At 46.7% G+C, this 14,630-nt stretch overlaps 1 protein-coding gene across 1 annotated transcript in view; it reads left to right on the forward strand.

The window, feature by feature from the left end:
- Nucleotides 1–14,630, forward strand: part of ABCA2 (ATP binding cassette subfamily A member 2) — a 69,014-nt gene that overhangs the window by 32,219 nt on the left and 22,165 nt on the right. The window contains 14 exon segments of the mRNA XM_051976929.1: nt 542–882; nt 1,249–1,408; nt 2,343–2,471; nt 2,964–3,131; nt 3,602–3,698; nt 4,094–4,267; nt 4,446–4,548; nt 6,363–6,477; nt 6,693–6,883; nt 8,190–8,340; nt 8,480–8,684; nt 12,485–12,649; nt 12,772–12,952; nt 13,098–13,310. Coding sequence (XP_051832889.1) covers nt 542–882; nt 1,249–1,408; nt 2,343–2,471; nt 2,964–3,131; nt 3,602–3,698; nt 4,094–4,267; nt 4,446–4,548; nt 6,363–6,477; nt 6,693–6,883; nt 8,190–8,340; nt 8,480–8,684; nt 12,485–12,649; nt 12,772–12,952; nt 13,098–13,310 — 2,393 coding nt within the window.

Here is a 14,630-nt window from a genome sequence, read left to right on the forward strand (position 1 = left end):
TTCATTCTGCATCAGGGAAGGGGACAAGATCAGAATGCCTGGGGAGGGAGCCCAGTGGGTTGGGCTAGGGTTAGGTAGGGGCTTGTTGGCAGAACAGAACTAGAATGGGGACTGGGAAAGAGCTGGGGATTTTGACAACTGCAGAGTCTGGAAAGTGTTAAATTTTCAGTGTGAGCATTTACACCTTAAAAATCGGCAAATGCTACAAATGTGCACCAAGATAATTGTAAAAATCCAAAAATTGTTTCACTGATTGGCTGGACTGAAGAAAGTAATGGAGGAAAAATGGGAATAATGCAGATTAAATGCAAAGTATTTCCTGGGAACAGTTTTATTTGTTTTGTTGTGTTTTTTTCCAGAGAGCTCGGTCGTTAAACATTTACCAGCAGCACATCTGGGGCCTAGAGGGAGGAGCAGTTCCCTGCTATGAGGGAACTGATTTAGGGAGACTTCTTCGCAGTGTAGGAGAGGCTGCTATGGAGTCCCAAGTATTTCCTCCCTTTCTTTCCTATTTTCCTCCGCTCTCTCTCCTCCCCCACAGCTCCACCTGGAGGCGGTGAACGGCCCAAGCGCGCAGAGGAGGTCCAGGCTTCAGGTGCTGCTCGGGGACCTGCTGGGGGTGGAGAAGGTGCTCCGGGATGTGGATGTTCTCTCTTCCCTGGCTCGCCTGCTCCCCCAGGGGGCCTGCGCCAGCCGCGCCCCCCCGCAGGCCGCCAACGGCACCGGCTGGGCCACCAACGCCACCAGCAGCAGCACTGGCAACGCCACGGCCGAGGATGGGGAAGGCGAGGGCGAGCTGGGAGGGGACGGTCTGCATGGAAAGTGCTCTGCCTTTGTGCAGCTCTGGGCCGGTTTGCAGCCCATCCTCTGTGGGAACAACCGGTATGGGGCCGGAAGAGGGGGCCGGGGCGGGGGAGGGCCCCCACAAAGAAGGAGGGCAAAGTAGTAAAGCCAGAGGGGTCAGGAAAGCCGCTTGGGCCCCCGTGGCTCCCCGGAGTCTGCCCTTCCTGGTCTGTGTAGTGAGAAGGCTGATGGATGTTCTTTAATCTAGAACTTTTCAGTGTTCATGTTCTGATTCTCAGGGTGGCAGCAGGGCTTGGAAGGGGGAGAGTGGGGGCCCCTGGTGCCAGCAGGAGAGGGAAGGCCCCGGGTGGGGACTAGGACAGAGCTTCTCAGTCCAGCTGGGGCTGGAAGGGGCTGGGGGAGGCTGGGCAAGGAGACATAGTTTGTCTCCCTTCATCTCCTCAGGACCATCGAACCCGAGGCGCTGAAACAAGGCAACATGAGCTCCCTGGGGTTCACAAGCAAAGAGCAGCGGAACTTGGGGCTTTTGGTGCATCTCATGACCAGCAACCCCAAGATCCTGTACGCGCCTGCAGGGACAGAGGCCGATAGAGTCATTCTGAAGGTATGGAGGAATGGGGAGAATCAGAGAGGCCTGTGAGTTGGGGTATAGAGTGGGGAAGGGAAGGGGAAAACTGCTCATCTGGAGGATGCCCACAAGAATACATCTCCAGGTTAAGGTCTTTTTGGGGCTAAGCCCTCTATTAGGTTCTTGTTTCTTCTTCTTCTTCTTCTTCTTCTTCTTCTTCTTCTTCTTCTCTTCTTCTTCTTCTTCTTCTTCTTCTTCTTCTTCTTCTTCTTCTTCTTCTTCTTCTTCTTCTGCTTCTTCTGCTTCTGCTTCTTCTGCTTCTGCTTCTGCTTCTTCTGCTGCTGCTTCTTCTGCTGCTGCTTCTTCTGCTTCTTCTTCTTCTTCTTCTTCTTCTTCTTCTTCTTCTTCTTCTTCTTCTTCCTCTCTCCCTTCCTTCCTCCCTCCCCCCTCCATCTCTCTCTCCCTTCCTCCCTCCCCTCTCTCTGTGTCTCTTTCTCTCTCTCTGCCTGTCTCTGTCTCTTTCTGTCTCTGTCTCTATCTCTCCCTGTCTCTCTCTTTTTCTTCCCCCTCCCTCCCTCCCTCCCTTCCCCCTCTCTCCTCATAGTATCTTTCTTTTAATGGCTTCTTTCTTCTCCTTATAGTTAACTCTGCTTAGTCTACTAAACTCCTCTATGGATTTAGCTTGCCAGTCAATGGTGCACTCATATCTCATAGAATATTCCTTTAAGGGCTTCTTCCAAACCCCTTTCCTTGCTCACCCTGTTTCTCTTCCATATCTATTTCTATTTCCCACTCCTTTCCTCTGTGACCAAAAATAAACTACGTCTCCCTCTCCCCACTACATACAGGGCATGATGGGGTTCTCTCACCATTCCACATAACTGCTCTGCCAGCTACCCCTGTCCTTCTAAGGCCCTCCGGACAGGAATCACCTTCCTTATTTTTCTTCCTCTCTCCTCCTTTTCCCTAGGCAAACGAGACCTTTGCTTTTGTGGGCAACGTGACCCATTATGCCCAAGTCTGGCTCAACATCTCAGCTGAGATCCGGCGCTTCCTGGAGGAGGGCCGCCTTCAGCAGCATCTCCACTGGCTGCAGCAGGTGCGGGCGGAGGGTTGTGGGGGGGGGCGGGCTTGGAGACACCGTAGCCTACCTGGGCTCATTAAATCTCTTGCCCATTTCAGGGCACCTCCACCAGAGGGCATTCCACCCCTTCACCCAGGTTCTAGACTCCTAAAATTAAACCGGCCCCGAACCCTGAGCATCCAGGGCTTACAGTAAAATGGAGATGCTGTCGGAGGGTAGTGGAGCGTGTGCTGGCTTGGAGTCGGAAGTCCTGGGTTAAATCTGCCCTCTGCCCTAGCTTACTCTGTGACTTTGGGCAAGGATCCCTTTGGGCTTCAGTTCCACCGGAGGTGGAATGATGAGGCTGGATTAGATAATTTCTAACATCCATCTCAGATTTTCTTCAAATATCCGCTTTTTTCTACAAGATTTTCTTTCCTTCCCTACCAGAACTGTAGCTCCAAACCCGCTAGTGTCTCGTTCTTTTAAAGAGCATCCTAAGCCGCTCTTCCCAACTCTTTCCTCTAGTATATGACTGACTTACAGCAGCACCCAGAGGCTCTGAACCTGTCCGAGGGAGAGTTACCCCCTGCCTTCAGGGACCACAATTTCTCCTTGCCCAATGCCTCAGTTCTTCTTCAGCAGCTGGACACCATCGATAATGCTGCCTGTGGCTGGATCCAGTTCATGTCCAAGGTCAGGGGAAGGAAAGACATCCGAGATGTCCTTCTTACTCCTGGGGAGAATCCAGAAATGCAGGTCTTCTCGGAGAGTTTGGGGCATGGGGCAGAAGGGGACCGGGGTTCCAGCAAGGTTTCCTGCCAGGGGAAGTTCTCAGACCTGGACAGTGTAGCACAGTGACGGTGACCAAGGCAACTCAGGGAAGCAATGGACTGCAGTCAGAAGTCAAATACAGTTAATGAAAGAGTTCCTGAGCAAGTCAGGTGCCCTTCTCTAAACTTGAGTTTCCTCAAATAGAAAGGGAATACTACTAATAGTAGCCCCCACCTCACAGGATTGCTGTGAGCATCAAATGCCACAGACCACTCAAACTGCCACATAAACTCTCGCTGATACTTGCATTAGTGTCTAACTCGGGCCGAGATTAGCGCTTTGGTGCTCAGGACCCCCTTCCAGGACTTCTGACAGTGCCTTTTGCCTCTCAGGTGAGCGTGGATATCTTCAAAGGCTTCCCCGACGAGGAGAGCATTGTCAACTACACCCTTAACCAGGCTTATCAGGACAACGTCACTGTGTTTGCTAGTGAGTCTGGTCTCTCTCTCTAAAGCCCCGGGCCTGCCAGGACTCCCCCATCAATCGTCAGACCCCCTTGACCCCTCCAAGTTCTCCACTCACTTCTTTATTCTCCTGCTCCTATATGTTATTGGTGGTACTATTTCCCTCGAGCTTTGAGACACCTTTCCCTAACATATCCCATTACTCTCCTCCTCCAGCACACTCTTCTCTCCCTTGCTGTTGGCTTTCCCTCCCTCCTTCTCCCCCTACCCACCATCCTCCTTCTCCCCTCTGACTCTGGCATCTTCTCAGACCCTAACTCCTTCTCCTGTGCTCTGCATGGTCTTCCTCTCCTTGGAGCCCAGCCATTCTCGAATGACAGCCCTTCCTCCTTCACTCTCTCCCTCCCACCTCCACCACAGGTGTGATCTTCCAGACTCGGAAGGATGGTTCCCTCCCGCCCCACGTGCTCTATAAGATCCGACAGAATTCCAGCTTCACAGAGAAGACCAATGAGATCCGCCGGGCCTACTGGAGGCCTGGGCCCAACACTGGGGGACGCTTCTACTTCCTCTATGGCTTTGTCTGGATCCAGGGTGAGACCCTTTCTCTGGGAGGTGGGAGACATCTCCAATCTGAACCCTGATCCTTCGCATCCTCGGAAGCTTCCAGACCTCCTAACTTGGGCTTCCTGGCAAGGGGATCGTTCAGTCATGGTGCGGGTCCCCCCCTTTCCCCCCCGATCCTTGACCTTTGTTCCCTCCTCACCCCCAGACATGATGGAACGAGCAATAATCAATACCTTTGTTGGCCATGATGTGGTGGAGCCGGGAAATTACGTGCAGATGTTCCCGTACCCGTGCTATACAAGGGATGAGTAAGTCAGGGGAGCCGTCCCAGTCCCTGCCAACGCCAGGAATTTTTTTTGGGGGGGTGGGATGGGGAAAGGGAAACTGATTGCATACCTTCTGCTGACATAAATCAATGCAGCATTTCTCAGTTTTGCGCTGCTCGCCCCACCCCTGTATTTTTTCATCCTGAGTCCCTGAAATCATCCATCTTCCAGCTGTAGTCACTCACTGCTTCCAGCCATGGTTCTCCCTTTTCCCCTGGCCTACTACAGTTTCTCTCTGCTTCTCCTTTCTGTGGAGTAGGTATTTCAGTAGGTTGTCTAGTGTACAACTCCCCTTATTTTATAGATGAGGAATCTCAGGCCTAAAGAGATGAGGTGACCTGGCTATGGTCAAATAGGAAGTAACTGTCAGAGGCAGAATATGCACCCAGGTCCTCTGACTACAGACCCGAGTTCTTTCCATTTTATCATATTGGAGGCAGATGATGTGGGGGGCAGAGCTCTGGACTTTGTCAGGAAGATCTGAGTTCAAATCCTGTCTCAGCTGTGTGACCTCTGAGCTACTCACTTAATTCTATCAGTCTTAGTTTTTTCATTGATAAAATGGGATACATAGGATTCTTTTATATACATATACACACACACATTTTATATATATAATATAATATAATATATAATATATAGATAATATAAGAATATACATACACACACATATATATAAGAATACACACACATACACACATATATAATGCTTTACAAATCTTCATGCTAGCTATATACATGTTAGCTCTTCTCTTAGCCTAAGAACAATAACTTCCTTTATACATCACTTTGCAGCTGAAGAGCTTCCCAAAGGACTTTTGTATTCTGACTCCTGGCCCAAGATGCTTCCTATCCTATCTCCACACTCAGCTTAGGTTCACAAAACCCTCTCGGGGACCCTAGACAGCATCTTGTCCAACCCTGTCATTTTGTAAGTAGGGAAACCCAGCTCATTCTTGGCAGGTCTAACACTGCCTCCTCACCCAGAATTCTTTTTCCTCCTTGCCTCATCCTGATTTTGTTCTAGAACCCATAAGCTCTCCCAACCAGCACACCCCATGATTTTTTTTCTAGTTCAGATTCTATTAGTAAGGCATTTTATTGCCAAAGATAAATCACCACAATTTTCAGAGGAAACCTAGACTTGACATGTGATTGATTCATCCATTTAGCAAATATTTATTGAGTGTTTACTGTATGTAAGAGAAAAAATTACATGTAAGAGACAAAATTTAGGTAAGATGCTCATGAAACTTCTTCTTTAGTAGAGGAATAAAACGCAAACACCGATATTTATAATGCATAATGTTACATTAAAGGCACATTACAGACTTGCCAAGAAAGTGCTCTCTGAAATCTAAGAGGTTAGATTGTTATTAACTGATGAGCATGAGGGATGGATTCGGGGAAGAGGTGGTAGGAGAGGTAGGCTTTAAAGCAGAGGTGTTAAACATGGAAGATCCACAATACCCCAAGTGCTGCAGAACCAGGTTAAAATAGAACTGAGAAATATTTAACAAAATAAATAAAAACACAACAAAACAGAGATAACATAAAAAGTGGTTTTCTAAGTTAATTTGTGGCCTGCAGGGGTCCTATGTGTGATTCAGAAACACCGTTTCTATTGGTGTTCAGTTGACACTTGCTTTAAAGGATGTTGAGCAGGTAAAAGGGAAGGAAGAGCGTGCATTGTACCCTGGCTGTCCCGGAATCGCGAGCTCCTAGGGCTTTGTCTGGGAACCCCAGACATGGAGGTTGCATAGCAGCTCGAGTCCCTTTGCTCTCTTTTGCTGCAGCTTCCTGTTTGTGATTGAGCACATGATGCCCCTTTGCATGGTGATCTCCTGGGTCTACTCTGTGGCCATGATGATTCAGCACATAGTGGCTGAGAAGGAGCATCGTCTCAAGGAGGTAGGAGTGGGGGCTGGAGGGGGGCTGTTCCCGATCCTCTCCCCCATCAGGATCCCCCCCTGCTTGCTGTGGGCAGCCCCTTGGAGCTAGAGGCCCCCTTCTGGTGCCCTTCCTTTCTCAAGCACGCCTGGCACTGGTCCCCGGGCATCCAACCCCTGGTCCTCCCCCTGGGCTCCTTCCCTCCCCTGACTCTACCGATCTGGCCCTTTTCCTAGGTGATGAAGACAATGGGGCTGAACAATGCGGTGCACTGGGTGGCCTGGTTCATCACGGGTTTTGTCCAGCTCTCCATATCGGTGACGGCGCTCACGGCCATCCTCAAATACGGCAAAGTGCTCATGCACAGCCACGTGCTCATCATTTGGCTTTTCCTGGCCATCTATGCTGTGGCCACCATCATGTTCTGGTGAGGGAGGGCAGGAAGAGGGAACAGTGGGTAGGGGGCTTGGGGAATAGGGGTGGACTAACTCCATGTGCCCACCAGCCCATATTGGCTCAGGGTTGGCCCAGACCTTTGGTTTCATTGGTATTCTCAAAGAGTGGTTTTCAGACCCTTGGGTGTCCCCAGGATCCTTGCAGGAGACCCGGAGTTTAGAGATTATTTTCATAATAATACCAAGATGGTATTTGTCATTTGTCTATATAACTACATCTTTTTTTTCCCAATTATGTATCTGTATGAGCCCAGATTTTCTTCACATAATTCAACTAGAACAACCTATTGTTAACAGATTGAATGCAGCAACAGATACGAGAATCCAGCTGTCTACTATTAAGACAGACATTAAAAATTTGCAAAAATATGTAAAACAATGCTGTTCCTAATTTTTTTTGTTTTGGAAAATATAGTTAATTTTTCATAAAATAGATCATTTAGATGGATACATAATGGGTTTATTATTTTTTAAAAATGAAATAACACAAAGATTTAAAAATTATCAGTACTAATTACTAGGGCAAACAAAAACTCTTTAGGGTTCTCAGTAATTTTTAAGAGTATAAAGCAAGGGGGGCAGCTAGGTAGAGCAGAGGATGGAGCACCAGCCCTAAAGTCAGGAGCACCTGAGTTCAAATCTGGCCTCAATATTTAACACTTCCTGGCTGTGTGACCCTGGGCAAGTCACTTAACCCCATCTGCCTCAGGGAAAAAAAAGAGTATAAAGCACAATGGATAGATCACTGACTAGTGGAGTCAGGAGGACCTGAGTCTTTAGCCACATTTCTGTGGCTTCAGACTTGACACCTTTTATCTGGGTGATCCTGGATCACTTCACCCCAATTGCCTTGCCCTCCACTGCAAAAAACAAAAAAGTGTATAACGGGGTCCCGAGGCAGAAAGTTTGCGAACACTTGGCGTAGGGACCTTGCCATGGGGAGGTTACCAGACCCATGCTTTTAGCACGTTTTCTGCCACTCTCTGTCTTAGAGAGCTGCCGAGGACACTGTTTCAAGTTCACAGGACTGTTAGGTGTCAGAGGCAGGATCTGAACCCAGGCTTTCTTGGTTTTGAGCCCAGTTCTTTATCTGACATGCCAGGGGCCCTGGAGTAAACATGACTCCTATGTGACAGTGGCAAGCCCTGAGAGGGCTGGGGGAGCTGGGAAGCTGGGCCCCGGAGAGGGAAGGGGCTCGGCCGCCAGAGCCCGTGTGAAGGGAGTCTTAGGGCACATTAGGTGTTGCCCGGGGTCTCACGCTGTGCTCTCTGGTCTCAGCTTCCTGGTGTCCGTGCTCTACTCCAAAGCTAAGCTGGCGTCAGCCTGCGGGGGTATCATCTACTTCCTGAGCTACGTGCCCTACATGTACGTGGCCATCCGAGAGGAGGTGGCCCACGACAAGATCACGGCCTTCGAGAAATGCATTGCAGTGAGTAGCTGCCTGGTGGGGAGCCCGGGCAGGGGCCCTGGGAGCAAGGTGGGGCCCCCCATTCTTGCCCTTTCCGGAGGGCCTGGGATTGCTCCCCAAAGGCAGCTCCTCCCCTGATTGCCTTCTGGTCTCTCCCCAGTCTCTCATGTCTACCACAGCCTTTGGCCTGGGATCCAAGTACTTTGCCCTTTACGAGGTGGCCGGGGTGGGCATCCAGTGGCACACCTTCAGCCAGTCTCCGGTGGAGGGCGATGATTTCAATCTGCTTCTGTCCATGATGATGCTGATAGCGGATGCTGTGGTGTACGGAGTGCTCACGTGGTACATTGAGGCTGTGCACCCAGGTATGGATGTTGTGGGATAGGGGCCTTGCCTCCCAGGGCCTTTCTGAAGGGGGCCTTGAGCCAAAATGAGACCACTTGTCCCTGCCGCTGCTTCTCCAGGAGTTAAACAAAGCGAGGGACCTTTGAGGTCCCGTCTGACTCTGAGATCCAACTCTAATCTTCAGGATGAAGTTAATGGGTATTTTAAAAAAAGTGTTATTGATCAATTATTTCTGAATTATATTCAGAATTCCCTAGCCCATTCTTTGCTTAGGGAATAGGTATTCATTAAGTGCCTTAGCCAGGTACTATGCTAAGCACTTCACAAATATCTTATTTAATCCTTCAACCAACCCTGGAAGAGAGAGATGCTACTATTATTCCTATTTTACAATTGAGGAAACTGAGGCAAACAGAAGCGTTAAGTGACTTACCTGTAGTCACACAGCTATTAAGTGTCCAAAGCTGTATTTGAATTCGGGTCTTTTTGACTTTATCAAACAATATTACCTAGTCATCTCTAGTAATAAAGTAAAAAAAAAAAAAATGGGTAAAACACCAATCAAGTTTGATGATATTACAGCAAATCACACTCACTGTACCTTACCTTGCCAAACAAAGGAAGGAGATACCTTTTTTATTTCTTCTGCAGGGCTAAGATTAGTCACTATAATTACACAGAGCTATATTTTTCCTAGTTGTAGTTAGAGGGAGAAACCTTAACTTAAAAAGGGATAGAGATAATTATAAAAGACAAAATAGATGATTTTGATAACCTGAGATTGAAAAACTTTCTCACGAACACTATCATTTCAGACAACATAAAAGAGAAATTTGACAATTGGCAGAGAAATCTTTGCTTCAGATTTCTTTTGTGGAAGCTTGATATCAGACATATAGGGGGAATTGATATGAACGTGGAGTTGCCAATTTTAGAAGACATAGACCAGATGCTGTGATTTGGTAAAGGGAGTCATCTCCCAGAGTTCTTTTGCTGGGTGTAGCTGGTTCAGGTCATTACTGCTCTATTGGAACTTATTTGGTTCATCTCATTGTTGAAGATGACCACATCCATCAGAATTGATCATCATATAGCATTGTTGTTGAAGTATATAATAATTTCCTGGTCCTGCTCATTTCACTCAGCATCAGTTCATGTAAGTCTCTCCAGGCCTTTCTGAAATCATCCCGTTGATCATTTCTTACCGAACAATAATATTCCATAATATTCATATACCACAATTTATTCAGCCATTCTCCAACTGATGGGCATCCACTCAGTTTCCAATTTCTGGCCACTACAAAGAGACTTGCCACAAAAATTCTTGCCCATACAGGTCCCTTTCCCTTCTTTAAAATCTCTTTGGGATATAAACCCTAAGTAAACTATTTTCCAGCAATCTTTGAATGTCTTATCATCTTATCTCCCCAACCCTTTAGGACCTTCCTTGGCTTTGCATAATATTTATAATAATAATATTAACATTTAAATTAATTAATTAAATTTAAATGAAAACATTTAAGGTTTAGCACTTTATGTATTAGTTTCCTACTTCAACTTATCTCACAAGATTAAATATAAATAAATAAATGAAATAATAAATGAAATTAATGTTCATTTATTTCAGTCATGTCCAACAGAGTAATAATCCCATTTCGGGCTTTCTTGGCAAAGATACTGGAGTGATTTGCCATTTCCTTCTTCAGCTCATTTTATAGATGAGGCAACTGAGGCAAACAGGATTAAGTGACTTGCCCAGCATCACACAGTCTATGTCTGAGGCAAAATTTGAACATGGAAAGTTGTCTTCCTGACTCCAGGCCCAGCATTCTGTGCACTACAGTGCCACCTAGCTGCCCTGTTATCTCTTGCTATTATTAAGTTTTTGTTGAATCTAAGGGAAGTAGTTACTTAGGCAGAGGGCCCTCTTGTCCCAGTTAGGTCTGAAATCTGGCTCAGGGGAGCGGAAGAGTGGAGACCACTTGGGGTGTTCTCAGAGGGATGTGGCCTGGCAAGAGCTGCCCCCCACCATTCTGGCCTGGGCAGCTCAGTGGTATAGTGAATAAAGTGCTGACTGAACTTGGAATCTGGAATACTTGACTTCAGATCTTGCCTTCAGCCCTGTGTCACTCTGGGAAAGTTTCTTAGTCTGTTTCTTCATCTGTAAAATAGGAATAATAATAGCTGCTCCCTCAGAGGGTTGCTGTGAGGATCAAATGAGAGAATATACACAAAATCTTGTGTGAAAGGTTGAAGGGCCATATAAATGTTAGCTATTTAATGGAGGCTCAAGCAAGGGTAAGAGTAAAGGATGAGTCCAGGAATTTCCCCCTAAATCTGGGGGATTTACTGGCCCCTAAACATAGGCCAAACTATTGTTCTTCATTTCTTCATGATATGAACTGCGTTTCCCTGAAAAATTGTTGATATTAGTCATATTTGTTGCCTAAAAATAGTAAATATGAAATTTCATGTGTATTGAAAATGTGTATTACATATGGAAATTTTTCAGGGTGAGAATGGGCTTAATTTCCTCCTAAACACTGTCATTTTCCTGGGGACTCCCCTCCTAGATTTTGTAGGTCTAGTTAATATATTTTAAGCCTTCAGTGTTCTTTGATCAGATTAATTTGGGAAATTAATTTATTCTAAGGTTTCTCCCAGAGGGGGCTGTCTGTAGAGACATTTGGTATGGCCAGAATAGACCTTCCTGAGTACTTTAGAAACTTTCTCAACAACATCCTTTCCCATGGTCAACAGTAAATATTTACCAATGTTTTCAAGCTTAGCAATTCCAGAACTCCAAATGTCCCCTTATCCAGGGTCAGAAGAAAGTACTTTATCAGCTTGCATTTCCCAGCCCAGTTAGCTGGGTGTCCTTGGGGAGGGAAGTTGTGGAATCAAGCCAGACTTGTTGGTGAAGACATTGTGAGGAGACAAGAGGCCTTGAATCCACAGGAGAGGTTGAGACCTGGCTTGAATGAAACCTGAGGCCTTTGATTAGCAGTCACAGATAGGTGTGAAGTCCACACTGGTCTTGTCCCCAGTCAAAACAAGGGCACATACCAAACAAGCCCAGCCTTCCACACATGCAGCAAACAATTCACCAAATGTAAAATACAAAATAGCAGTGGCAGGATAGTGACTGGTCCTCAGACTGTCTTTATCTGAATTCCTCAAAAAAAGGAGAGGAACAAGGTAATAGCAGGGCTCTGCAGGGCATTAAACAGGCTATGTCCCAAAGTTTTAGTGAAACTTAGGAAAGCTTAAATCACACTAAGACTTTTGGGACACCCTGGATACACAAGGATAATAATAGGATATAGTTCCTTGTCCGGGGACTATTTTTATCTGAACTGTTATCAGAAAAGAAGTGAATGAGATAATTATTATTATTAGTCATAGTAATAATAATAGCTCATATTTATATGAAAATTTAAGGTTTTACATAATACTTATCTGATTCTTACTATGCTGTGAAGTAGATGTGATTATTATCCCTTTCCAGAAGAGGGGAAACTGAAGTTTCCTAGCCAGGGTCACAAAGTTGTGCATTTGAGCCAGAATCTGAATTCAAATCTTCATGACTGGGTAGCGTTCTCTCTGTATTGTCTCAAAAGGCTCTCTTGTCCCCCAGCTGTCTCACATTTCTGCCCGTTTCCTGCCGCCTCCTGACCCAGTAGTTGGAGTCAGATCCCAACTCTCCCGTGGTTCCCCCTCATTGCATTTCTTTTTCTGCACCCATAAAAAAGGAGGGGGTTGGTGCGGTTTCTGGGCCCGTCCCAGCTCTAACTCTTATGATCTTTTGGTCCCACCCCAGGCATGTATGGGCTTCCTCGGCCCTGGTACTTCCCACTTCAGAAGTCTTACTGGTTGGGGAGTGGGCGGGCAGAGGCCTGGGAGTGGAGCTGGCCCTGGGCGAGACCCCCTCGGCTCAGCGTCATGGAGGAAGACCAGGCGTGCGCTATGGAGAGCCGGAGGCTGGGTAAGCTGGCGCAGGTGGGAATCTGGCAATGTCACCCAGACAAGCAGGGCAGCATTTGGGCTGGAGCTGGGGAGTCTGGGGGGCCTGCTCGGCCCTTGCTGACCCCGGGACTTGTGATGCAGAGGAAACTCGAGGGATAGAAGAGGAGCCCAGTCATCTGCCCCTGGTCGTTTGTGTGGATAAGCTCACCAAGGTCTATAAGAATGACAAGAAGATGGCTTTGAACAAACTGAGTCTCAACCTGTATGAGAATCAGGTGGTCTCTTTCTTGGGCCACAATGGAGCTGGCAAGACCACCACCATGTGAGTGCCTGCCACTTGCCAGGATGCTGGGGCAGGCGGTTTAAGGGGGGAGGGCGGGTAGCCAGGATCCCAGCCCACTCTGGCAGAGCCCAGTCTCCCTTCCCCTCTGTTCCCTGGGCTTGAGCCTCTTTCCTCTCCCACCCAGGTCCATCTTGACCGGCCTGTTCCCTCCAACATCTGGCTCAGCCACGATTTATGGCCATGACATCCGGACAGAGATGGATGAAATCCGCAAGAATCTGGGCATGTGTCCGCAGCACAACGTTCTGTTTGACAAGCTCACGGTGGAGGAGCACCTGTGGTTCTATTCCCAACTCAAGAGCATGGCCAAGGAGGAGATCCAGAAGGAGATGGACAAGTAGGAGCTGGCCCTGGGGGAGGGAGGTACATGTGGAAACGGCCCTGGCAGGGGGAGGAATCTGGAGAGAACATACAATAAAAGGCTCTGGATGTGGAGAGCCCGCTGGATCCGTGACTTTGGGTCACAAACGAGACCCTGTGAGCCTCAGTGACCTAATCTGTAAATACTACTTCAGTGGTCCATGATGTTAATGATCAGCAACCAATGTGCTTCTCTTCCCTTGTCTGCCCATAAATCCTCCATGGGTGGGATGGGGTCTTTCTTCAATTCTGGATATGAAAGAGACACCGAAAAAGCCTGCAGGGTATCCACTGACCATTCCCTCTCTCCTATTACAGGACCATCTTTTTCTGTCATCCTATTTGATACTCTTTATGTTCTTCCTCCCATGAGGTTCCTTGTTGGTCACATGTTACATCCTGCTCTCACCCAACATAAATCTTAGTTTTTGTTGGGCTTTTAAATTAGTCAATGAATTATTTCCCACCATAAGCCTTTCCATTACCTTTTGGATGATTCAGTTCTCCAGTTCAAACCCTGATTTTGACACATATTGGTTTTGTGTATAGACAAATCACTTAACCTCTCAGTGCCCTAGGCCTCTCTTTAAGTACATAAGTTTCAGAGAAGGTACTTACCTGCATTTGTAGGACTTTCCTCCTCTGGGACATCTTTACAACAATAAAATCCCAATTCTAGACCAAATATCTATTCTTGTTTTAGTGAGACTCTTGGGGTCACTAAAAGCACCATGTAATTTCCCAAGACAAATTTCAAATGTTTAGATTTGAGACCAATTCATCATTCATCTGTAGCATCTATCCATGATTTCTCCATTGATTGGCCAATTCTATGCAATGTCTCTCAAACCAATTATCGTAGTCTACACTAAGTAGGCATTCTTCATCTACTTGTTTTTTCCTGTGTGGATACTCCCACCAAATTCTTTTGAATGATTATGGGCTTCATATAGGAAGCTCTGCAGTGATCTGGGGATTGAATGCCATCAGCATAATGTCATCTCTGAATAAGAATCCCAAAATGCCTTCATCATTTGTAGGAAATCCCTCTTGAATTCAAACACTCTGCCACAATGGCAAACATCTTTGGCAAGTTTCACCTCTCCATTTTATGCCTTAGTTGATAATGGAAAGAGATCTTTTTAGCAGTTATTTCTTTTTAGTCTGCTATTTATTTATTAATTCTTTTCTTTTTTCTAAATTTTGAGTTTCAAATTCTTCCTCCTGTATTCACTGAGAAAGCAAGCAGTATGATTGTTAAATGTGAAATTATGCAAAATATATTTCCATATTAGCC

Source organism: Antechinus flavipes, chromosome 2 (assembly GCF_016432865.1).
Source record: "Antechinus flavipes isolate AdamAnt ecotype Samford, QLD, Australia chromosome 2, AdamAnt_v2, whole genome shotgun sequence".
NCBI classification, from domain to species: domain Eukaryota; kingdom Metazoa; phylum Chordata; class Mammalia; order Dasyuromorphia; family Dasyuridae; genus Antechinus; species Antechinus flavipes.